The 26,486-nt window shown below is 54.3% G+C and overlaps 1 protein-coding gene across 3 annotated transcripts; it reads left to right on the plus strand.

The window, feature by feature from the left end:
• The first annotated feature begins 308 nt into the window (after nt 1–308).
• LOC121439268 (182 kDa tankyrase-1-binding protein-like) lies at nt 309–24,898 on the plus strand. Of its 3 annotated transcripts, none has more exons than XM_041639713.1 (12): nt 309–359; nt 3,137–3,236; nt 4,199–4,823; nt 6,222–6,291; nt 9,855–11,228; nt 13,672–15,773; nt 21,669–22,038; nt 22,282–22,432; nt 22,539–22,675; nt 23,507–23,664; nt 23,885–23,957; nt 24,489–24,898. In XM_041639713.1, exons 2-11 carry the CDS (start codon nt 3,152–3,154, stop codon nt 23,943–23,945), a joined length of 5,133 nt encoding a protein of 1,710 aa, XP_041495647.1. In that variant the 5' UTR covers nt 309–359; nt 3,137–3,151; the 3' UTR covers nt 23,946–23,957; nt 24,489–24,898. The 3 variants fall into 3 exon arrangements, with proteins under 3 accessions (XP_041495647.1, XP_041495649.1, XP_041495648.1); XM_041639715.1 differs by lacking the exon at nt 309–359 and adding an exon at nt 729–1,279; XM_041639714.1 differs by lacking the exon at nt 309–359 and adding an exon at nt 2,721–2,811.
• The last annotated feature ends 1,588 nt before the right edge of the window (nt 24,899–26,486 follow it).

Consider the following 26,486-nt stretch of genomic DNA (forward strand, 5'->3'; position numbering starts at 1 on the left):
CAGGGCGGTTTCCTCTCTAGGCAGTCATCTCGGTGGCGCTGGGGTAAAATTGCGTCAGTTTCGCCCAAGTCTGAATCGGGACCGGCCCCTCATTTACAAGGTCATGAATAATTATGTGTGAGCTGTGCTTGTTTGCCTACGGTGCGGCCGGACTCTGCCTCAGCTCCCGCTTCCCACTCCGTATCCCTACATGAATATTCATGAGCGGCCTGGAGGCGTGGCGCTGGGCGGGGTCAGGGGAGGGGCCTCGGGGCTTGCACTGGCTCGGTCCCGCGGTGACGGTGGCGGCGGCGGTGGCGGCAGCAGCGGTCACTGGCGTCAGGGTGCCTAGCTGAGCGGAGCCCGTCCCGGGGGAGCGCGTGAGTGCGGTGGCGGCGGCCGGAGGGGGCGGGGTCCGTAGATGGGGGCGGGGAGGGGCATGGAAAGAACCGGGCGCCTAGCAGCCCGGATCTCGTGTTGGGGCGGCGGCGGCGAGGGGGGGCTGTCACCAGGAAAGTTTGCAAGGGCCTGGGGCGCTGGGGACGCGGGGACGCTGCGGAGCTGGCGCGTGTGTGCGGGGGTGGAGGGCACTCGTGCCGGGAGCCAGAAGAAAGCGGGGAGAGGCGAGGGTGGGGCGGGGCCGGGGGCGGGCCGAGCGGCTCGAGGGATTCCCCCCCCTCCTGCCCTTGCCCTCACTGGTCCCCTTCCCCGGCTCCCATGGCACGCCCCCAGCCACCCCAGGCAACCCCCACAGTCCGCGTCGCCAGTCCGCGGTCTGTTCCTTCGCGGGCCGCTTGGCATCTCGCGCTGTCCTCGGCTGCTGCCTCCCCCCCCTTCTCCGCCCTCGTCTGCTCCTCCTCTTCGGCTGGCCGCTCGGTGTCCGTAAGCTCCCCACGGAGGCCCTCCTAGCAGCCCCTTGCCCTGAGCTGTTCCGTCTTCCTGCTGGCCCTCCCTCTTCCCACACTTAACCCTACTGGTCGCACTGGTCGTACGTCCAGCGGGAGACCTTTAGGGACGACCCTGCCTGCCCTTATGGTGCTTGCCCAGGGCTGAGGCTACCCAGCTCTTTCCCATCCTTTGGGGGCAGCCTTTACTCACAGGGGCTGTCTGGCTCGCCTAGACCATTAAGGGTGCGGAGTTCTTGAGGCACTGCGATTCTGCAGCTTGTGGCCATGGCCTTGGTTTCTTGGGGCTCCTGGCTGGGGCCTCTCTGCTGTAGCCACGTCCCCTGTTGGGGACTCGAGCCTGTTTTCCTCTCTGCAGCCTCTTATAACCGCAGAGGTGTCCATCAAGCCTGCAGGTGAGAGGGTTTTTCTGTTCTGGACTAGTTTTTTTCTGTTTCTAACCACCCACACCACATCCCTTGTAATGATGTTCAAGGACAAGGAAACAATCTTGTGTATTTTTAATTTTATTTTTTCCTGTCATTCCCCCCACCCCCCACGTGTTATTCTCCCACGTACCAGGGATACAGACCGTGGTAATTGGCTGATCAGAGATTGCCATTGCCAGAGTTTCTCTCCGTGTCCTCTTTGAAATAAGCTGGGACAGGGTCAAGGATGATAGGGGTGTCTTTTGCAAAGACTGGGCACCACAGGTCGTTTTAGAACTGAGAGCTGTCTTCTCAGACCAGCTGGAGTGGGAGCGGGACTTTAGGTTGCTACGTGGGGCCAGTTGGAGAGGGCTGGGTTGCCCTCCAGGGCTGTGTGCATTCCACACAGGGCCGTGTGAGGCAGCTTCTCCCTTGCTTTTGAACCAGAGGGGCAGTGCTCATTCACCAGGCTGCAGAGCCTGAGGGGTTCTTGTGGGTGGGAGGGTGCTTCAGCTGCCAGGGTGGGAACTGAGGAGGTGGAGTGCCTGAGGAACTGGTGACTTTTGGGGATGTGAAGGAATGGTCTAGGCATGCAGCCTAGGGTAGGGGGGAGAGGTATATAGGTGGTTACCAAGGGCACTGAATGTAAGTCACGTTAATAGTGGCCAACTGTTACTCATCACTTCCCTGCTTGGGATTTTGCATGCATTGTCTGGCTTGAAACTCAAGTCTTAATACCGTCTTTTTTAGATAGGGAAAAGTCACACAGTTCTAAAGTGGTATGCCTGCTTAGCGGTTAAATCTTGTAATATCGGATCCAGAAGTTCCTGTGACAGGTTACTACTGTGTGGTTATCATCTGGTTTAATTTCTTCTGGTCACTCAAAACTCCTTCAGTCTGTCTCCAGGCTAGTGATCTACACACATTTCTATTTCACAGGCTATTGGGGACCCTCCCTGACTGTCCTAGAAGGCAGAACCCTGGGGAGTTTTCCTCCAAGTCAAACCCCCCACCCCCATATAATCAAGCCCAGTCCATTCTCCCTGCCCATCCTGGGCCGGCTCCTCCTTTCCTTTGGCTAGGCCCTGGAAATCCAGTGGGAGGCCATTGCTATGGTAACAGGACTAGGCCCTGGCTTTACCTCATCAAATTCCAAGCTGAAGCCAAAACGATTGAGAAATTAAAGGGAAAAAATGTATTCCAGATGTTTACTTTTTATTTCTTATTTCCCAGTGTTTGGATGAGACAGCTCTGAGAGAAGGAGGGGGGGGGAGTGCAGGGATGTGGAAGGAGAATGGGGGAGAGGGGGGTAGGGAGCCACTCCCAGCCATAGGGGGAGGGAGGAGACTGGGAAGAGGGGGGCCGGCAGTGGGGCGGAGCCCCAGGTTGGGGAGGAGCGGGTTTTTCCCGTCTCCCATGAGGTGATTCCCGAGACTTGAGACTTTCAGGCCCTCTTGCCCCGCCTGGAGTGCAGATACCTTTAGTGGGGCTGCCTGACCGAGAGGGGTGTCTTGAAGACTGTAAGTAGGGTGTCACAGGAGGGAGCTCGGGGACGGTGTGAGTGGAGGTCGCTCTCTGATGCTCCCCGTCTTTGAGGTTCGGAGCCAAGAACTGGAGAGCTGTAGTAAGGATGTGGCTGTGGGGACCTTCCGCACCCCTCCTGTGGGGACCTCCTCGATCTCCTCCTGGAGTTAGTTCTCTCTCTTCCTGTCCCACACAGCCTGGGTCAGAAATAGACTTCCTCGGCTAAGCCTGTTGCCTCGCCCAGCCCCTTTCCTTCTCCGCCTCCCCCTTTCCTGGGTCTTCAGCCACCCAACTTAACACCGCTTCCACTTTCTCGAACAGGGTCCGCTGCCTGTGATGAAAGTCGGGGAAACCACTGCCATGGCTTCCCCACTGCCCCAGGAGATGGGGGAGGAGCTGGCGCCTCTTGGCTCTGAGCCAGGTACCAATGGGTGATGGGTGCAGGGTGGGGCTGGTGACTGGGAGGGTGGAGAGGGCAGAGGCTGCACCCCTGTGCTGTCCTACCAGGTAACTGAGTGACAGCTGTGTTCGGTGAGAGGCAGCAAGGGTGGAGTGAGGGCCTTGGGAGCTGGGAGAGTGAAGGAGAGCCCCAGCGGGTGTGGACGCAGAATCTGTTCGATGGGTCCAGTAACTTTGAGAAGGCGACATGGAGTGCATTTCTTTCTCCTTGTCTAGACTTCTTGTTTTCTATTAATGCTTAGCTGAATGAGTGGGTAATACGGGATTCTGTTATAGAAGGGCTGTGGACGTGAGAGGTCTTTTATTTGGCATTAGAGTGCCTTATATACAAGGCAGATTTCTGGTCTTTTTATCTTCTTCCTGTGGCAGATTTACTTCTGTTTGACATAAGTCAATAGTAAGTTTGCATTCCTGATCACGAATCACATGACATTGAGGAGGTAGCCTGGGAGTGTGCAGGGATACGGGGGCGGCAGGGGGAGCTCACTTAGGGTAAGATCTTCACTGTGGAAATAGGGTCCACAGGGCCCTATAAAGAAATAGAGCTGCACTGGGTACTCGGGCTGACTGCTCGGTGGGCTCAGACAGATGAATATCCTCATTTGTTCATTCATGTATTTGATAGGCGTCTGTGCTAGGTGTAAAACAGGGTGCTTAGAGAAGTCAGGTGTCATAGCACCCACAAATAGCTTGAGCTTTTAAGAAGGGGAACGGGTGAACACGGAATGAGTTTGGGGAAGGTAGGCTGCTTCTGGGATCTGAAGAATGGAGGCAGGTTTTCATGGCACAGGAAGCGCATACTTGAACCGACACGGATGGGAGCTTCCTGGAGTTGGAGGCTGGGAGATTTGGTACTGCAGGAGTCACAAACGTTCCTGCTCCACCATACTCCTGACAATTCCAATGAATCCTTCCTTTCGATAGGTGACCCTCGGGCTAAACCACCTGTCAAGCCCAAGCCCCGAACCTTGTCCAGTAAGCCAGCTCTGCCCGCCAAGCCCAGCCTCCTGGTTCCTGTTGGGCCTCGGCCTCCTCGGGGTCCCCTGGCCGAGCTGCCTTCTGCCCGGAAGATGAACATGCTGGCAGGACCCCAGCCCTATGGTGTTAGCAAGCGTCCCCTCCCGTTTGCACCAAGGCCTGCAGCTGAGGCACCTGCCGTAGAAGTTACCCAGGAATTCGGGAAAGAGGATGCTGGGAAAGAAGACTTAACCCCCTTAACACCCCCGGCTCGGTGTGCTGCACTGGCCGGTGTGCGGAAGGCCCCTGCCCCCTTCCGTCCCTCCTCCGAGCGGTTCGCCACCAGTACAGTAGAAGAGATCTTAGCCAAGATGGAGCAGCCTCGGAAGGAGATCCCTGCTAGCCCTGACCGCCTCTGGGGCTCCCGCCTCACTTTTAACCACGATGGAAGCTCTCGATATGGCCCCAGGACCTATGGTACCCCTGGACCCAGAGAGGATGATAAGACCACTGGCAAAGGACAGTCCCAAGAGGGGACAACGAAGTCTCCAGCGGAGTCCCAGGAAGAACGGAGCAAGACTCCTGAGGAGAGGTGAGAAGTCCTGAAGGGGCCAGGGAGCAAGTGGACTCCAGTTAATTAGGTGAACGTGGGTCAACCGGTCTCAACCTGAGAGTATCAAATGGTGATGTCATTGTGCTCGCTCTCTTGCTCTCTCTCTCTCTCTCTCTGCGTGTGTGCGAGTGTGCGCACACAGTGCCAGGGACTGAACCCAGGGCCTTGGGCAGGTGCTTTATCGCTGAGCTACAACCCCAGCCAACCATAATTCTCTTTATAGAGTGGGTGCATGGCGGGCCAGAGAGGCATAGGGTTCAGTAGATCAGTGTGTAGTCCACGGAATGCATCCATATCCATGCTCCTTGGAAGAAGGGACTGTTAGGTCTGTTTTAGAGACTGGACCACCCAGGCCCCAAAGTGACTTCCTCCAGCCTCTCAGTTTGAATGCCGGTGCGCATGATTCTAAAACCCGTGATCGATCTTACCTGCTCACTCTGACGATCTGTAGGGCACAGCCCTAGCCTGTGAGGACTGTGATGGGAGAGAGTGAACAGCAACAGATCTTAATGTACTTTCAGCTAATTTCTGCATAGAGATGTCTTCCATTTAGAGACTTTTTCCCCATGGTGTACTGCTTACCCGTAGCTGCCCTGCATGTAAAGGAAACCTGACTGGGAGGTGCTTCTTGGGTTAGTAGCCACGGCATGGGGTGGGAGGCGAGGGATTTGACTAGCCGAGGCCGGAGAGAGCACCAGCCTGAAGCCTGCGTAGTTAGTCCCAAAGGTTGCCTTTTCTCTTTCACTTTGGATGCCAGACTTGTTGTGGTCTGGGCTGAGCCAGTAGCTGAAGGAAGGCCCGGCCCTGCCCTGCCCTGCCCTGCCCTGCCCTACCCTACCCTCCAGCTTTTCCTTCTCTCACCTGAAAACACCTGGTGGTTGGGCTGGGACATTAACCTTTGCACATCCAGGACCAGGGCTGCTGGGACTCCCAGCCTGGATTCCTCCTTCCATCCGTGACGGTTTCAGTCTTGGAAACCCCCACCCCCATCCCCACCCCCCTTACAGTCATTCAAGAAATATCAGTAGGGCTGCCAGGACTAGCTACATTCTAGCCACAGAAGAAACTTAACCCCTTAGGGACTAGGAGAGGGAGACATTGTCTCCTTAGGAACCCCTGAGTGGTCTGGAGCCATGTGATGTTCCTAAAAGGGAGGGGGATTTTAACCTTTGTGTGCACGAAGGGAAGGAAGTTATGTCTTGGCATTTTCTCTCTGGACACCACCTAGCTTCCTTATCCCAGGTTCCAGGCCAACCTCAGGAATAATAAACCCTGGGGTGTTTAACCTTTGGGTACTGTTAAAATTGCTTCTCCCCTTTTCTGTTTTGTGACAGACTTCAACATTCCTTATCTCCCCTCTGTCTCCTTTCCTCTCAGGAGCATCACTTCTAGCCCGGCAGTGAACGGGGACCTGGCTAAGCTGACCAGCTCTGAGCCACCTACTGATGTGAGTTGTCTTCATGTCGTGACCACAGTTGTGGTAAAGTAGAGCGGACAAGTTGTCTGACATCACCTCTTATGCTTTCAGAGTTTAGATGGGGAAACTGAGGCCCATGGGCTTGCCCAGGGACTGGCCTCCAAGACTCAGATCTTTTTTTAAACTCCCAGCCAGTGTTCCTGGTCATCAAGGTGTTTATGCATGGTTGATCAGGATGGTTAGGGCAGTACTCATGATACCTGTGATACCCATAGCATTGACCAAGCCCCTACCGTGTGCCGAGCATGTCCTAGGAACATTAGTTAATTTAGTCCTTTTGGCACCTCTAGCTAGCAGGCCTTGTAAGCCCCTTCTGAGAATGCCAGGACTTGGGCTAAGTAACTCACGTGACCTGAGGCAGGACCTGAAGTGTCTGACTCTAGAATCCCACCTGGTCATACTGCTACTCCTGGATTCAGAAAGAGGAAAGACTGGGCTTTCTGTTAATTCCTTCTCTCCGATGAAGCCTAATTTCCTGAGCAAACTGTGTTAAAAAACAACCGTTGCATTGAGAGCCGTTGTCAGCCAGAGGCTGTCTCATGTGCCTGGGGAATGGAGCTCTGGGTCTGTGTAATTGTATGCTATATGTTAGGACATCAGGGAACAAACTGTGCATTGTGTAAGGCCCTCACCTTCCAAAGGGAGCCAGTCAGAGACTAGGCTAGACGTCCTGGAAACTGGCAGGCACACAAGATGTTGCATACATGCTCGGAGAACTGGGAAGGTCACATGCCCGTGAGGATAGCGAGGATAGTGGGAAGTTCTCACTGCATAGGTCAGGGAGTGAGCCTGTGAAGTCTGAGGAACAGCATTCTTGGCAGAAGACTCGGCAAACACAGCAGCAAAGAAGCCAGAGGTCTGGGGGTGCAGGAGAGGAGGACTGAGTAGTAGTGAGACCAAGAAGCAATAGTACTAGATGGCAGAGGCTTGGAGGCCTTTGAGGACTTTGCCTTGAGCAAGGAGAAGCTACCGCCAAGCAGTCTGAAGTCAGAGAAAACTGCCTTAGTTGGGAAGACGTCTTATTTTCTCCAAACAGCAGCAGAGATCAGTGAGATGATGTTAATGGCTTGGATCCTAGAGGCAGCTGTTGGAGCTGGCGAGAAGTAGTCAAATCTGGATTGAAATCTGCAGGTGATAAAGAGGGGATATCCAGAGTCTCTTGCGGAGGGAGCACGCAGCATCCAAGAATACCCCATGGCTGTGGCCTTAGCATGGAAGGATGAGGGTCTCACGTACTAAGATGGGGACTTTTAAAGGCAAAGCGTAACTGGGAGACATATGAGGAGTTGGCTTTTGTGTTTGTTGAGATCACGATGCTCTTTAGACGTCCAGACGGAAATGTCAGCTGGGTGACTGGATAGAGTGTGATGACGTTTAGGGGAAGGGAATGTGTTTGAAGGAAGTCTCGGAAGTGACCAGTGTAGAGATGGTGGCTAAGACTGGCTCGGGTCACCAAGGGCACAGGTGGAGACAGGGAGGACAGCTCCAGGGCCTGGACTGCAGGGGGGGCCAGCAGCTGCCAGTCCCTCTGTGGGATTGCCTCTGGTTAGCATCAGTTGGGTTTAGCTACAGGGAGGTCCTCAGTGACCTTGGCAAATAGTTAGGAGTAAGACGTGGAGGAGAAAGCCTCTTTGGAGTGAGTCAGGAGAGGTGGGCTAGAGAAGCTGTGCGTACCTTCAGGTAGCAATACTTTCCGGAAAACAGATGGTAGCTAGAGAGAGATGTGGGGCCAAGAGCCATCTCTCTCTTTTTCCATCTCTGTCTCTCTCCTGTTTCTGCTCAGACAGAAGAAAATAGAGCAGTTGGTGTGCTGTGGGAAGGATTGAGGGGGAGGGAAAAATCGATGTTGGAGAGAGAAGAGGGGTTGGCCTTAGCCTGGAGCAAGGACACTGCCTGGTCACCGAAGGGGAACCAAGCCCTCCTGGTGGCGGACAGGAAAGGGTACAGAATGTGGGAGTTCTCTTCTGTTCTGAGGGAACCGGAAGGAAGGCCATCAGCTGAGAGGCCATAGGAAAGAGGTGTTGGAGGTTTGAGGATAGACTTGTAAGTATGTTGTTTGTTGGGGTAAATGGAAAGTAAGTTCGGTAGGGTTGGTGGGCACCCGGGAAGCAGTTGGAGGTCAGTGACCTCCTCGGTCATTGCTGTGTGTTTTTTTCCAGCCACAGCTAACTCCCCAAGTGCCAGGGTTGGCAGAGAACATTTACACATTTTCAGACAGTAAGGTGAAGGGAGCAGCGAGGGTGCTGAGGATTGTGTTGTACAAACGGCAACTGTTGGTGGGAGTGCCAGAGAGTTGAGGCCTGGGAGGAGGGACGGGCTGTGAGGAGGAAGTAGGGTGACTGACCCTTGCTTCCCAAGGGGGTTGAGGAATGCCAGAGAGCTGGGAACGTAAACCGGCAGGACAGATAGGAAATGGGACGGACTGGTCGCAGACTTCGAGTTGAGACTAGAGGCAGTGGTGATGTGGTTATTGGGAAGGATTGGCGCTAAAGGTTTGACCCCAGAAGAATGCAGGGACCGAATCAGAGTGTAGGGAATCAGGATGCTGGAAGACTTGACGCTGCCCTTGAACACAGGGATGGTAAAAGTGATGCCCAGAGGCTTCCGCTAGTCCAGGGGCTGCATTTTCAAGAAGTAAAGTGGCTGTCAGAAGACTGGCAAAGGGGTGGGGCCTCAGGGTACAGTCCAAAGGCACCAGTGTGGGAACTAGATTATTGTAGAGAAGGAGAGTGGGGGCGGGGCTTGAGAAGAAATAGAATTCGTCCTGTCACCCAGATGCAGCGGACAGTGGCATTGGAGGCTCGAGGTCACGGCCTCCAGTGGTGGGCACAGAAGTTGGGGCCAATGTCCGCATATCTGGGTTCACTTAAACTGCCTGGGCACCAGCAGAGTGTCACAGTGCAGGAGAACGGGGGGCTTAGCGTCGCCTCTGCCTCCTTTCTCTGCTCACAGTAACCACAGCTGGCTTTTTATTTTTAAAATACCCCGGGCCCAGATGCACAGGTCTTGTTTACTCCTTCTCTAACTCTGAAGTGGACAAGACTCTGTAGGAAGGAGGCTTCCGTCATTCTTTGCTTGAATCCCCGGCGTTGGGGCTTCCTCGGGTAGTGCTGAGACCCATGGGTGCACAGAGCAGAGGCTGGGACTTCATTGCTCTCTGTGGTGGTGCTCCGGGAGATGGATGCTCTGGGTGGGCCTGAAGTGGACCGGCAGTCCCTTTTGTTCTGAGGCAAGCTGATTCCCTTCCATTCATGCGTATCTAGGTGGTCAGAGTCCCCCTTTTCTTCTCCCATTTATAAAACATGCAGCCTCTTTAAGAAGGTGCTCAGGTGCACCTTGGGGTGGGGTTGGACCCCTGAAGTATAAGAACGATGCCAGGTGAACAGAGCTGGGTACCTTTTCCGGGCGGATGACCCGGTGGAGGAGCCCTGTATGAGTTCACCTCCTGGGCCTTTCCCAGCTGACCCAAGGTGTGTGTGTGAGCTTGGACCCAACTGAGGAGTGAATGACAACTCTTGATCTTTCTCTTGTAGGTTCCCAAGACCTGGACCACCCCCACTTCAGACCCCATTTCAGAGCACGGAGGCTGTACCAGCACCGTCCTCCCTGCTGACGCCTCCGTCCTGGCCTCTGTCCCAGCCTCCGAGTCTCCCCGGCTTTCAAGCCGCCAGTGCTCTCCCCACCATTCTCAATTTTCAGAACCCCCGAGTCTTGCAGCTTCTGAGGCTGCCGTTTGCCCCCATGTGACTCCAGCATCCTCCAGTGCAACCTTGCCCGATGAGCATCCTCACCATTCCCCCAGCTCAGAGCTGCCTACTGAGGCAGCCCCAGCAACCTTCAGACCCAGTAGCTCTCCTGTGGAGACAGTCTCAGGACACCCCAGCCCAGAGCAGCCCCCAGCTGTCCTGCCTCAACCCCTGATGGAGGGGGCTGAGCTGCCAGACCTTACACGAACGTTCCCATGTGGGGAGGAGGCAGTAGCCAGGAGTCGCACAGAGCCCTGTCCCAGCAGCCTGGCTCAGCGCCGATTCTCAGAAGGGGTGCTTCGGCCACCTAACCGGGACCAAGAGAAGCTGGGGGGCTCGCTGGTTGCTCTGCCGCAAGACCAGGGGAGCCAGTCAGCCTTAGATCGTCCCTTTGGAAGTGGCACGGAATCTAACTGGAGCTTGTCACGGTCATTTGAGTGGACCTTCCCCACGAAGCCCTCAGGTCTGGGTGTGTGGCGGCTGGATTCCCCACCCCCATCTCCCATTACTGAAGCCAGCGAAGCCGCAGAGGCCGCTGAAGCTGGCAGTTGGCCTGTCTCTGCCAGGGAAGAAGGAGTGTCCCAGCTGGGACCAGGAGCCCCGTCGTCTCCAGAGAGTCCAGGGAGACCTGTTTCTGGGGTTCAGGGAAGTGATCCAGGTGTCTCCCTCCCCCAGAGAGATGATGTAGAGAGTCAGCCTCCGTCTCCGGCTGTTCTTTCCTCTACAGTTGAGGGCCCAGCTGGAACACCCTTACTGCAGGCCGAGGAGAGCTATGAGGACCAGGAGTCACTGGCAGGGCGGGAGTCTCCCATCGCTTTGGCCACCAGGGAAGCAGCCCTGCCTGTTCTTGAGCCAGTCCTGGGACAGCAGCAGCCGACACCCCCTGACCAACCCTGCATCCTCTTTGTACCTGATGTACTTGATCATGAGCAGGCACTGCCTTCAGAGGAGGAGGTGGTGACCCTAGGCTGGGCAGAGACCACCCAACCCAGGACGGAGGCTCAGGACCCATGTAGGGTGTCCCCAGAACCGACAGGCCCCGAAAGCAGTTCTCGCTGGCTGGATGATCTTTTGGCGTCACCACCACCCAACTCCGGCAGTGCCAGGCGGGCAGCTGGATCTGAGCTAAAGGATATTCAGTCACCAAGCACCTGCTCGGAGGTATGGAGGATGTAGGGAGGGTTCTCTTAACATTGGTACTCCAGAGTAGAAGGTAGCTGTGGACCCAAGTCCCATATTTCTGCAGTTGATATCAGAGCCGTATAGGGTAGTGCTTATGGTTTAGCTGTTTGCGTTCTGGTCCTGACACCAGCATACACTAACCGAGCCGTCCTAGGAGTGAGCCTTAATTGTAAGCTTTGTCCTTTTATAGAGATGTGTGTGCGTGCATGCATGTTCACACCTGCGTGTGTGTGTGTGTGTGTGTGTGTGTGTGTGTGTGTGGTGGGCATCTCTGTCCACCTTTTTTTTTTTGGATTTTTCGAGACAGGGTTTCTCCGTAGCTTTTGGTTCCTTTCCTGGAACTAGCTCTTGTAGACCAGGCTGGCCTCGAACTCGCAGAGATCCGCCTGTCTCTGCCTCTCGAGTGCTGGGATTAAAGGCATGCGCCACCACCGCCCGGCTTCCACCTTTTTTTTTTTAAACATTCTACCTTCATATATGCCTGCACACCAGAAGAGGGCGCCAGATCTCATTACAGATGGTTGTGAGCCACCATGTGGTTGTTGGGAATTGAACTCAGGACTTCCGGAAGAGCAGTCAGTGCTCTTGACAACTGAGCCATATCTCCAGCCCTGTTTACCATATTTTTTTTAAGACAGGGTCTCACTGTTCACCCATTTACCTAGGCCGGCCAGCCAGCCAGTGAACTCCCTGCATCCTCATGTCCCTGCCTCCGCGCTGCAGGGATCGTAGACACACGCCCTGTGTCCAACTCTTATGGGTACTGGGGGATCTAAATTTGGGTGCCGATGCTTGTGCTGCCAACACTTTTCCAATGTCGCCATCACCCCTGTTGCGTTTGCCTATAATGAAGTGGAGAAAGAGCTCAGGCCCTGCATAGCCTTTGCGAATCCTGGGAGTATTATACAAGGGAACACCGTGTAGACTGGGGGTGCCTGGGTTCTTCTGACAGCAGAGCTGTGTTTCCTGGGCTCAGCGGCTTTACCAATTCCTTGCCCAGGTGTAACCGTGAGTCAGAGACCTCTCTCCCCTCTGCCTCAGAGTCTGTGTATGTAAAGTGGTAATGCCTGTGATTGGCTGGACCGCAGAGAGCCAGAAGACTCAATGAGTTGGGACATGTAAAAGTACTGGGGCTAGTGTTAGTGTTGGGCTCATTATAAATAGTTTATGAGCGTTGGCTTTACAACTGGAATTACCGTTGAGTTCAAGATCTGTTTTGTAGACCAGCCACTGAGGCCCGGAGGAAGTGGTGTCCCATACAAAGTTACCCAGCAAGTTGGTAGCTGGGCCTGAGCCAGGACCAGCCCAGTTGTCGGCTCTGTGCCTTTTCTCATGCCAGGCTGCCTCTGCATTGAAGGGCTAGGGATCCAGGTGGCTTTTGAGACAGATTTTTCAATCCTGGACTGGACTGGTTCGGGTGGAGCTGGAGGCAGGGAGGAGCCCCCGGAGGCCCTCTGGAGTTTTGGAGGAGGAGGGAGGAGGAAGGGGTTAACAGCACTCTGACTCCTGCAGTAGGTGTGTCTGTCCCAGGATGTGAGTGACTCAATTGGCTTCTGGGCGGGGCTGCCAGAACTGCAGCTGCTCCCAGGGCAGGAGCAGGGCCAGGGCTGGCGGGAGCCAGAGCCGTCGGACAGGTCCTGGCTAGGGGTGCAGCCTAGCCCTGTCCTGGTACCTGGCTCACCCAGCAGCCCCTGGGTGGTCAGAAGGGAGGTGTGGGGCATGGCCTGGCCCGGGGAGAGGGAAGCCAGCATGTCTGTCCTGGAACGGCTACTGGCCAACGCGGCACTGCGGGACGAGGCTGGCAGGCTCCGGAGCCCGGAGCCCCGAGCCCGCCCGCCCTCTGGGGTGAGTCAGGGAAAGTTGGGTGGGGGTGCAGGGAGCCTTGTTCCCTGAGTTTTCTGGGCTGGCTGAGGGCGGAGTCTTCCTGGGGAAGGCTGTGCAGAGGGAAAAAAGGGCCTGGGTGCTCCCGGGGGCTGGAAGAGCTCTGGGTGGTGCTTTGCAAGGTAAGTTGCAGATCCGTTGCCCTTCACCGACAGTGTGCCCCCTCCTCCCAGTCACGCATTTAGGCCTCTCCTTCAGGCTGGGTTTCTCCTGGCAGCTATCCAGGTCTTGCCCAAGGGCTGTAAACATGATCACAGGACTGTCTAACTGAGTGTCCGTGTGTGCCAGGCTGTTCAAATGCTCCCGACTGGTCCCTTCACGCAAGTCACATGGAGTAGGAATTACCTGTTTAAGGTTGAGGATCCTTAGGCCCAGAGGAGTTAAGTGATTTACTCAAGGTCGCACAGCTGAAATCTGGGCTGCTTTCTTCTGCCACAATGGGGCTCTGAGGCACTTGGTAGCCATCTTTCTCAAATTGGGTTGGCTCCTCAATTAACTCTAAGCCTTCTTTCTCTCTCCCCTTCCCCCTCCTGTTTTCCAGGGCCTCCTTGGCTGGGCCCAGAAAGACCTGCAGAGTGAATTCGGGGTTGCAGCCGACTCACACCGCAGCAGTTTCGGCCCTGCTAGCTGGTCTCAGGATGCTTCTCAGAACTACAGCCTAGGAGCCGGGAGCCCTGGTGGAGACCCAGGCCTGGGGAATAGAGACTGGAGCAGCGAGTGTGGGCAAGGATCCGGGCAGGGGGGCACCAGGGAGTGGGCCAGTAGATGCAGCCTTGGCCAAGAGGTGATAGGAGCCAGTGGCGGCCAGGATGAGAGTGAAGTGTCTGTCCATGAATGGGCAGTGGGAAAGCCAGCCCAGCTTAGCAATCAGGGCCCAGAGTCTGATGCACAGGAATGGGAGTTCAGGAAGAGGGACTCACAGGGCACTTACTCCAGCCGTGACAAAGAGCTGCAGGACCAGGAGTTCGGGAAGAGAGATTCCTTGGGATCCTTCAGCGCCCGAGATGTGAGCCTTCAAGACTGGGAGTTTGGGAAGAGAGATGCAGATGAGAAGCGTCAAGAACTGGGGATGAAGGACCTCTCTGGTGGCTACAGCAGCCACGATGCTGAGAAGCAGGACCGGGAGTTTGAGAAGCGAGATTCTGTACTTGACATCCGTGGCAGCGTGGCCACAGCCCAGCAAGATCAGGAGTTCGGGAAGAGTTCTTGGCTGCAGGATTACAGTGGCGGCTCAAGGGCCCTCAGCTTACAGGACAGAGGATTCGGGGCACGCACCCTGAGCTCCGGGTTCAGCCCCGAGGAAGCTCAGCAGCAGGATGAGGAGTTTGAGAAGAAGACCCCAAGTGGCGAAGACAGGTTCCACGCGACCAGCAGGGACACGGGCCACCTGGAGGGAGGAGAATCTGGGGACCTGCTGAGCCCTAGCACACCGAAGTTGCAAGATGGAGCCATCAGGCAGAAAGACCAGGGCAACTGGCAAGATGGTGGTTCCAGCCAGGAGATCACAGGGCTGCAGGGGAGAATTCAGGCAGGAGGAAGTCAGAGCCCCGGCAATGTGGACTCAGAAGACAAAGAGAGAGGGCAGCGAGGCTGGGCTGGGGAGTTTGGCCTTGGTGTTGCAGGCCAGTCGGAGGCAGCATTTAGTCCCGGGCATCAGGATTGGAGCAGGGACTTGTGCATGGAGGCTCCCGGGAGCAGCTATAAGTTTGGCATCATTGGCAATGACAGAGTGAGTGGAGCTGGCCTCAGCTCTTCCGAGAAGATGGGAGGTGGCCACTTTGTGCCTCCTGGAGAGACAAAGGCCGTGGGGGCCCTGGACTGGACTGACCAGCTAGGTCTCAGGAACTTGGAGGTGTCTAGCTGTGTGAGCTCCGGGCGCCCAAGTGAGGCTGGAGAGAATGTTGTTGGACAGATGGGCTGGTCAGCCAGCCTGGGCTTGAACAATGGGGATCTGACCCGTCATTTGGGCACTGGAGGTTCTGAAGAGCCCAGGGGAATGGGGGTTGGGGAGAAGGACTGGACTTCTGACAATGAGGTGAGGAGCAGGGATTTGTCAGGACAGGGAGAGAGAGGAGGGCACAGCCAGGCCAGAGAGAGTGGTGTGGGGCAGCCCGACTGGTCAGGTGTGGAGGCTGGAGAGTTCCTTAAGTCAAGAGAGCGAGGAGTTGGACAGGCAGATTGGACACCTGATCTCGGATTGAGAAACATGGCCCCGGGGGCAGGATGCAGCCCTGGAGAGCCCAGGGAACTTGGAGTGGGTCAGGTAGACTGGAGTGACAACCTAGGTCTCAGGAATTTGGAGGTGTCCTGTGACCTAGAGTCGGGAGGTTCTCGGGGCTGTGGAGTTGGCCAAATGGACTGGACCCAGGACTTGGGACTCCGGAACCTCAATCTCTGTGGGGCCCCAAGTGAAGTTAGGGAGTGTGGGGTGGGGAGAGTGGGCCCTGGCCTAGAGCTAAATCCTAAGAATAGTGGCAGTTTGTCCCCTGGTTTGGAGAATGAAGACCCCTTGGAGACCAGGGAGCTGGGGGTCGGAGAAACAAGTGGTCCAGACACGCAGGGTGAAGGCAGCTCATCACCTTCCTTGGAGACCCATCCTGAAGACACTGGAATGGATACAGGAGAAGCCCCAGGCTTAGCCAGGTAAGGTACTCCATCTGGGGACCGGGAGGGAACGCGCAATTGCTCCTTAAATGAGGAACCCCTTTTAGGAGGGAAAGTCAGTTTTCCCTGTGGACTATGGTGGGAAGGGGAGTCCTCTAGGTCTGTGAATGTCAGCTTCACATTTTACGTTTTACGTTAAACTTGGAAACACAAAACTTAGATACGTTCTTTCTTGGGGGATGAATGTAAAACTTGAGGTACTATTTTGCAACTCATGTTTTGGGCTGAGTTATGACTATCTAGGGGAAGTGGAATCTACCACATCTTTGGTGGTTTCTGGTAAGTTGTGTATGTGTGACTGTGCGTGTGCGTGCGTGTGCAAGTGCACGTGTGTGTGGGAGCACACACATGCACGCTTCTGTGCTTATGGCATGACTACCTCTGCTAGTATTTCTTTCACTGTATTTTTGGGACAGGTTCACTTGCTGCTCTGAAACTTGCCAAGTAGGCTATGCTGGCAGGGCCAGTCACCAGTCAGCCCCAGGGGATCACCCTGTCTGTCTCTGCTTCCCCAGTGCTGGGATGGCAAGCGTTACTAAGTAATCTATCTTCCTGGTCTAGTTTCTGGTGAGCTCTGTAGCCCTCAAGCTCTGATGCCAAATGAGCTTGCGTAGGTAGCTGAAGGCGATCCGTGGGTGGTGACTTTGGTTGTCTGGCCAAGGGGCTGGGACTAAGTGACTTAACCTGCCTGTCATGGAGCCCAGAAGAGCAGTGGTCAAGGAATCTGAAGGTGTTGACCCCAACCCCTCCTTCCCTTCCTCCCTTTTTATTTTTTGAGACAGGGTCTCTCTGTGTAGGCCTGGGTGACCTCAGACTCTCTGTGTGAGGGCCAGGCTGGCCTCTAATTCAGAGAGATCAGCTTGCTTCTGTTTCTCAAAGGGGTGCTGCCTGGGGAAGAGGACTTTTCTTGGGGGGCAGTCTGGTAAGATGGATGTTCTAAAGCCAGCAGAGGTGGTTTCACACCTGGAGGGGAGGGCATGAGAAAGGCATGGCATGTCTCTCGTTGATGCTTTCACCCACTGAGATGTGGCTTTCTTCTCTCCAGCGTGTGGAACTCTTTACCTTTTCCAGTTCCCGAGTGGGAGCTGAGGGAGGTGTTGGGTGGGGGTTGTTCTCATTGGAAGGGCAGATGGCGGTGGGAGGAGAGCTGGAGGGACCAGGAAGGGGCTAGGGAGGCTCCGAGAGGGGGTGAGAGAGACATGTGGCTTGGAGGTGGAAGCGGGAGAAAGCATAAGGTTAGGAAGGGAAGCCGAGGAAGGGTGTTCTCAGGTGACTGGGCTGAGGATTGGGGGGCAGGGGACAAGGAACGGCGTAGGTTGCAGTGGAGTCTATGGGGTGGAAATGTGCAGAATTCGACGTTGGTGGGAGGGCCCTGTGAGCCTGGTCTGGTGTTGGGCTCTGAGCTCCTGTTTCTGCCGTTGAGCCCGGGAGGTCCTGGTGTCTAGGAGCGGTCCAGTCCTGACACAGGGATTATGGGTTCTGTGCGCCTGTTCTCATTTTTCTTCTTGGGACTCAGCCCTCTGCTTGAGTGTTCAGCGATGCATTGATCTTCACAACTGCCCTATGCATCAGGAGAGGGATTTGGGTCCTCTTCTCTTGTTTGAGTGAGATGGTGTGACCAGCCTAAGGTCACAGAGGCATCCTGACTTCCTTCGTCAGCTGCTTTCAGGCATGGCCACTGTATTCAAAACAGATTCCTCAGGAGTGGGGGTCTGCCCTGTCCCACTGGGGTTGGCTTCTGAGGAGGGCGGGTGGCCTTTTCTTCTGCTGTTTTACATGGAGGGGCGATGCTCCCTGAAGACTGACGGGACGGTGCCTGCGTGAGGATGACTTTGATGGGGAGGCTGCCTGAATCTCCACACCCCAAAGCACCTGTGCCTTTCTGGACACCATGATCCATCTGGTGTTGTCACCCAAGCTTAGAGTTTAGCTGGAACGCAGGCAGCTGAGCCTCATTGTATGTAAAAAAAAAAAAAAAACAAAAACAAAAACAAAACAAACAAAAAAAGCAAAAACAACCAAACCAAAAAGCCCATGTTTCTTGCACAGCTGGAAGGGAAGGGAAGGGAAGCTTTGTTTGCTGGCTCTTGTGAATGCCGTGTTTTCTGATGCGTGGCCTGAGGAAAGCCAGTCCTGTTTTTGGAAGGAGCTGTGCACTCTGTGACCATGCATGGGGTAGCGTATCTAGGACTTGAACCAAGTTTTCCAGACTTCCCTGACTAATGCCCAGCAAGTTGTTGCTGTGAGTATCTGACATGGGGCAGCTGATGCACCGTGAGATGCTTATCTTCCAAGAAAGATTTGGAGATTGTCTCTGTATCAGGAAGTCCTTAAGAATGGGTGAGGGTAATCTGGGTTGGGGTCTGTGTGCTGATCCCGATGTTATACCCATCACTGTGACCTCAGGCAAGTGACCTGAAGCAATGGCCTTTTCTCCTCAGATGTCTTTGGCCTTACCTTAGAATCCACATACTCAGACGTAAATTGAGAATTTACTCCAGGCTCTCTTGGGGATTTTTATGAAGAATCTTAACACGTGTAAAGTGATCAATACAAATCCCCCTCTCCTGTGGTAATTACTTTTAAAAAAAATACTAGTCACCTGCATTTGCATCTGCTTTGCAAATTTGAATGCTGGAGACATTTCTGTTGCAGTCCTCATGTTGAACAAACACACCCCTGATGGCAATCATTGGTTGGACAGCTGGCAGGAGTAACTATGACAAGCTAGTGTGGAAGTGGGTGGCCTGAGTTGTTCTGGATCAGGGCCCTCTCACCCCAGCGAGAGTGCTGCTTTTGTCTGACAGAGCTGGTCCAAGGTCCTCTGTTTTCTGGCCTTTGGGTCATCCCTGGCTCCTGTCCTTTGGACTCAACAATACAAAACCTTCCCAGCCAGTTTGAACTCTTTGTAGGATCCATGAAGACTCAAAGATCAAGTCCAGCTACCTCATTTCAGGGATGGAGAAACTGAGGCCCAGAGGGCGAGTATTGTGAGTTCCTTTCTGTCGCTGTGGGCCCTAACTTTATTGTCCTCTCTGAGTTCCTTCCCAGTTTCTCTCTGGTATCAAAGCCAACTTTGTCCTGTCAACTGTGTCATCCCAACTCTGACCCTGGTGTTCTGTCTTAGAACCTTCGACACGAGGACATGTTGCAGATTGTCCCCTGTATTTGCATGTGAAGCAGCAGTGGAGGGCAGCGTTGGGCAGAATAGGTCATCCTTAAATTGGGCAGCATATGGGAAAGGTGTAGGTGAGGCATTGTCTCGGGCCAGGAGCCTCTGATCAGAATGACGAGGACCATCGGAGCAATGTGTGTTTATCATGTATCAGCCACATTGTGGGCACCTGTTTCTGCCAGGAAGCCCAGTGAAGTTCTGGGATTTCTTTTGATTCCCATTTAACAGAAAAACTGGGGCTTGGATGGGTCATGCAACTTGAGGCCAAGGCTGGCATGGGTGTGATGGAACCCAATTCTGTAGGCCTAGCAGGCTCAGCTCCCAGGTTCCTCCCCATCCTGTCCTTCCAGAAGGCTGCCCCTAGGTTGTGGATACCCTGGGATCTCAGTAAGGACAGCTTTTCAGATACAGAAGGCAGAGGCTCTTGGGTAGGTGTACTCTCCATTCCTCCCATAGAGCCCACTCCGCAGGGTCCTAACGACCTCTGCCCTCTGTGGGCAGAGCATAGATCTTTCTGTCCCTTCTCAGTTGGTCCACATCTCTTCAGCTGCCTTGTTGTCCAGGCTGGGTGGGGTCCCGTTGCTCCTCTCTTGCCTCCTCCCTGTCTCTAAGCTGGCTGCAGGGTCAGCTGGGTTTGGCTGCCATCCAGGCTCTGAGTCCTCTGTGCTGCTGCACTGTCGCCTGCCACCTTTTCCCTGCCTCTCCCTCCCGTGCTGCTTTAATTTCCATCTGTCAGCAGCTTATGGAAGGACAGACTGACACATTTCCCCCTGCCCTGTCTCATCTTCTTGCTCAGGCTTGACTCACCGGCCTTCTACAGTATCACAGTTACCCAGCAGTCTGGCTCTCAGGCATTGCCCGTGAGCCTTCACTGCCCCTGCGTGTGTCAGAGTGTGGCTTTGTGTTTGTGTGGGTGTGCCCTAGGTGTGTGATGCGTGAACATGTTTTAGGGAGTAGCAGCTGAAGACAATGCTGTGCTGTAGTCTAAGGTGGCCGACCCTGCCTGATGTTTGTGTGGTCTCATCTCTAGAACAGAGGTACATTTCCGGGGCCACAAAGATGAAAAGGATCTCCCGGACAGGCAGTGGAGGCAGATACTCAAGATTGAAGGTGATTGGGCTGTAGGTTAGAGCTGGCGTAGGCTGGAGTCTGTAGTTCTCAGAGTTGAAGAGCCGTGTTAGCAAGACGGCTTCTGAGCATGACGTGGGCTCTGCAGAGCTAATGGAGTGCAGCCCTGGAGGAACATCCCGGGGGAGGGGAGGGCGCTACGTGTCCGAGATGGCCGTGTTCTGCCCAGGTTCAGTGAGACTGGGGATACAGGGTGAAGGTGTGCAGGGGCCGAGGATGAGATGAGGGTGAAGGCACATGGGCCGACTCCTGGCTCGTCCCATCCAGGCACATGCAGTGATACGTGGGATTTCTGGGAATATCCTGAGTACTGGATGCTGTGTGGACAGGCATTGGTTTGTTTTCTCCCTCGCCTGAACTCTGTAGAGGAACGCAGAGTATTTACAGGCAAAGGGCTTAGGTACAGGTGCCTGTCCTAACCCAAAGATCTAAAGCCCAAAATCTGAAACTTGAAAAAAATTTTCTTTAGATTCTAATTATTTATTTTTAAATGTTTTGTTGTTTTTTTTCAAGACAGGTTTGCTCTGTGTAGCCTTCACTGTCCTGAACTCACAGAGATCCGCTTGCCTCAGCCTGCTAAGTGCTGGGATTAAAGGCATTTGCTACTACTGCCTGGCAGATTTGCTTATTTTTTAATTTTATGTGTATGGGTGGTTCATTTGCATGTATAGCTGGGTACCCATGTGCATGCAGTGTCTGTGGAAGCCAGAAGAGGGCGTTGGACCCCTGGAACTAGAATTGGTTGTTGTGTGGGTTCTGGGAATTGAAAGTTCTTTGAAAGAACTTTTAATGCTCTTAGCCACCAAGTCACCTCTCCAGCGCCCTAAAGTCTGAGCATGTCGTCACATAGAAACGCATACCTGGCCCCAGTGACGGGTCACAGGTACAGATAAACCAAAATTGCTTCAAAATTACCTCACGTCTACACCTGTGAGGTAAATATGAGACACAAAGGAATTTTTGTTTAGGTTTTGTTATCCACATAGCTCCTTACAGGGCTGGGAAGACAGCTCAGCCAGTAAAGTGCTAACAGAGTTTGGTCCCTGGAACCCAGTAGGAGAACTTGATGTGGTACCTGTGACGGCAGTGGTGGGGAGGCAGAGGCAGGAAGGTTTCTAGGACTTCCGGGCCTGCCGCCTTAGCCTGCTTGAAGAAAGGTCCAGGTCGGTGAAAGGGAGCAGGGCAGGTAAATGTGTCTTAAGTCAATGCTTGGCTAGCCAAGTTTGATCTCTGGAGCCTACATTGTAGAAGAAGAGAACTGACTCCCAAAAGTTATCCTTGGCGACACATGCATGCATGCGTGCTTGCGCGGGCCAGGAATGATGTCTGAGATGGTTCTTTGGCCTCACCACACATGCATTGACCCACAAAGAGATCTCGTTTTATGCATGTGCAAATATTTCAAAACTTGGAAAAGCCTAAATTCTAAAACTGGAGCCAAGCATTTTGATAACGGATGCCCAGCCTGTCGTGTGATGTAAAGCCTTGTCCAGGGCCTTCTGAGCAGGGAAGAGAACTGTGGTCTCACTGGCTGGTGACTGACCGTGGTTTCTGGCCTGTCCCTTTTGCAGCCCCAGCAGGTGCCTCGCTCGCTCCCCACCTTCTGGCTCCCAGAGCCTTTCGGAGGAGATGATGACAGCCAGCTCCTCAAAGGCAGCTGCTCAGAGGGAGTCAGCCGCTTCAGGCCCCAGGGTTCTGCTGGAGGAAGAAGGAGCCGTGGCAGGTGCTGGCCAAGGGGAGCCTGAAGAGTCTAGCAGAGACCCTTTGCCTCCCTCGAGGCCTCAGCCTGATGGCGAAGCCAGCCAGGTGCAAGAGGTGGACGGCACCTGGAACCTTACAGGGGGGGCGAGGCAAGATGAGCAGGGGTCAGCCCTGCCCCCCCGGCGGCCTCCCAGAGGACCTCTGCCTAGCTGCCCTAGTGAGGACTTCTCCTTCATAGAGGTCAGTGGAGGGTGAGCTTGCAGTGGTTGTTGGGTTGTTGGGGGCTCAGGGTAAGTGGGTGATGGAGTCAAAGCCTCATTCTCAGAACTTTTCTGAGTGGTCGATGGGAGACAGACACAGTCTGGGGTGCCTCGTGACAATGAGAACCCCTCCTGGGGTCGTGTTGAGGGGCTCCCCTCCTGGGGTGTGGTGACGCAGGACGTGGGTCAGCGATAGCGATGATGTTGGTATTGTTTTGAGCAGGACACTGAGATCCTTGACAGTGCCATGTATCGGAGTCGTGCCAACCTAGGGCGTAAGCGGGGACACCGGGCCCCAGCCATACGGCCTGGGGGTACCCTGGGCCTGTCAGAGACAGCAGACTCGGATGCTCGGTTGTTCCAAGATTCAACAGGTATGATCAGTGTATTGGGTGGGGTCTGTGTCGATGTCAGGTTTTGGGGAAGCGTGGTGTCTGCCTTGTTGCTCAGGTTGTGATGCTTTTCCGTTGACATCTGCAGAGCCAAGGGCTTCCCGGGTGCCATCTTCAGATGAGGAGGTAGTGGAGGAGCCTCAGAGCCGCCGGACACGCATGTCCTTGGGTTCCAAAGGGCTGAAAGTTAACCTCTTTCCTGGCCTGAGCCCATCAGCCTTGAAGGTACCATCGAATCATTCAGCACACACACCCGGCCATCTGGCCTGCCAGCCTTGAACCCAGCATTTCCTTCCATCCATCCATCCATCCATCCATCCATCCACACCCACCCGTCCGTTAGGCTGTCCGTCCGTCCATTCACCCACCAATCCCTCCGTCCATCCACCCATTTATCCATCCACCAATCCGTCTGTCCATCCATCAACCCATCTACCCACATCCGTCCCTTCATCCGTCCAGCCCTTCTCCCATCTCTTCTCTTACTGGATTCCGGAAGGTTCCCTTTGTTACTTGCTCAACTTGGTTCAGTGTGCCAAGTTTGATGGAAGAAGGAATGGGATATTCTTTAATCTCAGCGCCTCCAGGGTGTTGTGGGGGTTGGGGGGCGGGCATGGTCCACGCACGTGAGTATCTCCTGTGAAGGGAGATGCGTAACTGCAAATGGGGAGTTCAACCATGGGCAGGACCGTTAGGTAGAAGGAGTTATTTCCTGACTGTAACTGGGCATGGGAGGTGGCTCGGGCATGGTTTCTTCTAAGCAGTTTCTCTTAGCCTTGAGGTTGGTGCAGGAATTGGCTCTGAGGTAGAAAGGACATTGCCTGCAGAAAGGGTAGACACGCAAAGGCGTAGGTGCAGGAAGTTACCGCTCTTGGTTCAGCCTAATTTATTGAATTTTGTCCATCTGATATCTTTCTGATGTTCAAGTGTGAGAGGATCAGCTCTGTGGGAGGCAGATCTTTGACTTTCTGTCTATGGAGGAGTTCAGGCCTGGTTCTGGGCGCTGTACCCTCTTTGTAAAGGCCTGGCCTTCTGAGTCTTGTCTGTGTCGCCCAGGCTAAGCTGCGCTCTCGGAACCGCTCAGCCGAGGAGGGGGAGGCGACAGAGAGCAAATCAAGCCAGAAGGAGTCCTCCGTCCAGCGATCGAAGTCCTGCAAGGTCCCAGGGCTAGGGAAGCCCCTCACATTGCCCCCCAAGCCAGAAAAATCCTCAGGGTAAGTAAGTCACTGCGTTCTATCTGGGTATCTCTTGAGCTTCAGGTGTTATCTTGAGAAGAGGAAACCCACTTTGCAGAAATAGAAAACTGAGGTGGGGAGGACACTGAGCTGCCTCACATTAAGTAGGGGTCCCAGGCCTGCAACTGAACCCCAGGCTGCCTCTCCTGGTCAGAGGGTAGATCTTCTCACCTTGTGACCTTTGCACTCTGTCTTCCAGGTCAGAAGGATCATCACCCAACTGGCTACAAGCCCTGAAGCTAAAGAAGAAAAAGATCTGATCGAGGGCCAAGGTAAGGCTGGGCTCCTGGGCCTGAGTGAGAGTAGGGCCCTGTGTGGAGAGCTTGGGAGGCCCTGAACTGTCCTCTCACCTAGTCCTTGAGGCTCTCCTCTTTCTGTGAGAGGTTGGAAGGAAGCCGGAGAAACTAAACGAAGACTTGGTTGGGTCTCTTGGCTCCTCTAGGTTTGTTCCTGGGGCTGGAGTAGATCCTGGGATTGAAGAGTGGGAAGCACTTCCATCCTAGCCTGTGCCTCTGTGAGCTGGGACGGTCCTCCAGCTCCTGCGCCTAGCCTAGGCTGTGCTCCTGTGAGCAGGGACGGTCCTCCAGCTCCTGCACTTAGCCTAGGCCGGTCATCTTCCTGTGAGCTGGGACAGTCGTCCAGCTCCTGCACTTAGCCTAGGCCGGTCATCTTCCGGTCATCCAGCCTACACAATTCAGAGCTCCCAAGTATGGGGCTCACATGAGGGAATCAGGATGGCCATGGGGCCTAGGAAGCAGAAGCCTTGCCTCTTCTCTGACCTTTGCCCCCTCTCCCAATTGCAGGTCTTTCCATCTGGCAGTCTCAGGCAGTGCCATTCCTGTGGGGTCCCCAAGTGAGGAGACAGCTGGAGCCCCACTAAGGCTCAGACTGCAGCCCCCCTCCCCTCCCCTTCTGAGGAGAGTCTGGGAGGCACATTTATGCACTTTGTATCACCGTCCCAACTTCTTCCAGCCCGGATTCTCTGACCTTCCCTCTCTTCCCTTTACCCTCTTCGCTTCCTTCTTCAGCTCTCCTTGGGTTTTCTTTTGATACCAGTTTATAGCATTTTTTATAAAAGCCTTTGATTTTTGTAATGGGTGGGCCCCACCTCAAGCCCCACCCCAAGCCCCATCCTACCCTTCCCGCCAGGTGCCCCATGGAGACCAATGACATTTTACCACTTGAAACAATGAATAAAGTTTTTTGGGAATTGGTGTTGTGCAGGACTGTGGTATGTGGCGGTGCTCGTATCCCCCATTCTGGTGCAGCATTTGGAAAACGCTACTTCTCCCCTGTGTTGGTACAGCCTGTCATTCCTATGACAAAATAGTTAAACAAGCACCTCCAGGGAGGAAAACTTACTTTGTCTTACGGTTTTGTTCTGTTGTGGCAGGGTGGGCAGGATAGAACAGAGCAGGGACATTATGGTGTCTAGGAAGCAGAGAGAAACCCCTTTATTTTTGTGTTAGCGGGTATCCCTCTTGTTTCTGTCCTATCTGGTTCCAACCTGTCGGGTACTCCATGGTCATTCAGGGTAAACCTCCTTCCCTTTCTGGAAATGCCTCCCCAGACACAGGTGTGTGCTGCTGATCTAGGCTCTTCTCTAGTCAGTGGGATCAACCATGTACTCTGTGAGCTCACCCAGACACTGGACGCGTCGCCTCCTTCCACTCTCTGGACTTCCGTCTGTACAGGATGGTGTAGTGGTTTGGGTGCTGATTCAAACACCACCACCCTGTCTCAGTAGCTTGACACAAAAATGTTTATTTCTTATGGTCCAGTCAGTCAGTGTGGTGACTGTGTTTCAGTCATTGGAGTTCAAAGTCCTTCCTCTGGTAGGCTGACTGTTCGTAGGGCCTTGGAATCCTGCCAAGCTTCCAGAGGCAGCGGCAGGGAGTCAGTCTTAGTCACCGTGGAGGCTGCTCAACCTACTGTATTTTGTTATAGCAGCTATAACAGCAGCAGGTTGAATGACCTCTAAATGAATTTATTTCTGATGGCTTTGCAGACTGGGAAGTCAAATCAGGGTGCCGTCAGATGCCATGACTAGTGAGAAGTTAATTCACGGTGTCTAACCAGTCCCCTTCCGTAGTGTGCAGACACAGTGGAAGTGACCAAGTGGCTCCAGGGCTCCTTTACGATCTACGGATCTCATTTATGATGCCTCTTCTCTTGGTCACTTCCTAGAAGGCCCCTTTTTTCCCTCACACCATCAGCTTGTAGGTTAGAATTGCGCCATTTCAGCGGCAGACATTCCAGGCTTGCATTTCAGCCACCCAAGGTCTTTTCTCAACATCACCTAATCAGATAGCATGACAGTTCAAGGTGCGCATTATCCTGAGGCACATGGCTCTCCAGCTGTGAGTCCGTGAACTCAGACATTTATTACGCTTCCCAAATACACCACAGGACAGTCATGGGCTAGACATTCCCAGTCTAAAGGGAGCCATTGACAAGAAGGCAGGAATAAATCATTCCCAGCATGTCTAGATGAGCGGCATCTAGACACGGCATCCTACACACTGTACGGATATCTCGTACGGTCCATGCTAACATCTGCATCACACTCTGGTGGTGTTTCCTAAACGTACCACACCTTCCTTCATGGCCTGTGACCGAGTTTCCGATGGTCAGAGCTATCATGCTGGGGAAGGCGGAGCAGAGCAGCAGGGCCCACGGTGTCAGATTTGTCACACAGAACAGACTTGGAAGCAAGGACAGCTGAACCAGAACCAGGTGCAGGCTCCAATTGCAGAAGCTCCAAGCCTTCAGAATAACCCCTTAATCTGGGAAGAGAGTAC

The sequence above is a fragment of the Microtus oregoni genome, unplaced genomic scaffold (assembly GCF_018167655.1).
Source record: "Microtus oregoni isolate MIOR12 unplaced genomic scaffold, Mior012 000060F_ref0000265, whole genome shotgun sequence".
NCBI lineage: Eukaryota > Metazoa > Chordata > Mammalia > Rodentia > Cricetidae > Microtus > Microtus oregoni.

Excerpts from the sequence above, each read along its gene's own strand:
- LOC121439268 (XM_041639713.1), top strand. The coding sequence starts at position 3,152 with ATGAAAGTCGGGGAAACCACTGCCATGGCTTCCCCACTGCCCCAGGAG. Across the intron at positions 6,292-9,854 it reads GCTCTGAGCCACCTACTGAT|GTTCCCAAGACCTGGACCAC; the intron begins GTGAGTTGTCTT and ends TTTCTCTTGTAG. Across the intron at positions 22,039-22,281 it reads AGGACTTCTCCTTCATAGAG|GACACTGAGATCCTTGACAG; the intron begins GTCAGTGGAGGG and ends TGTTTTGAGCAG.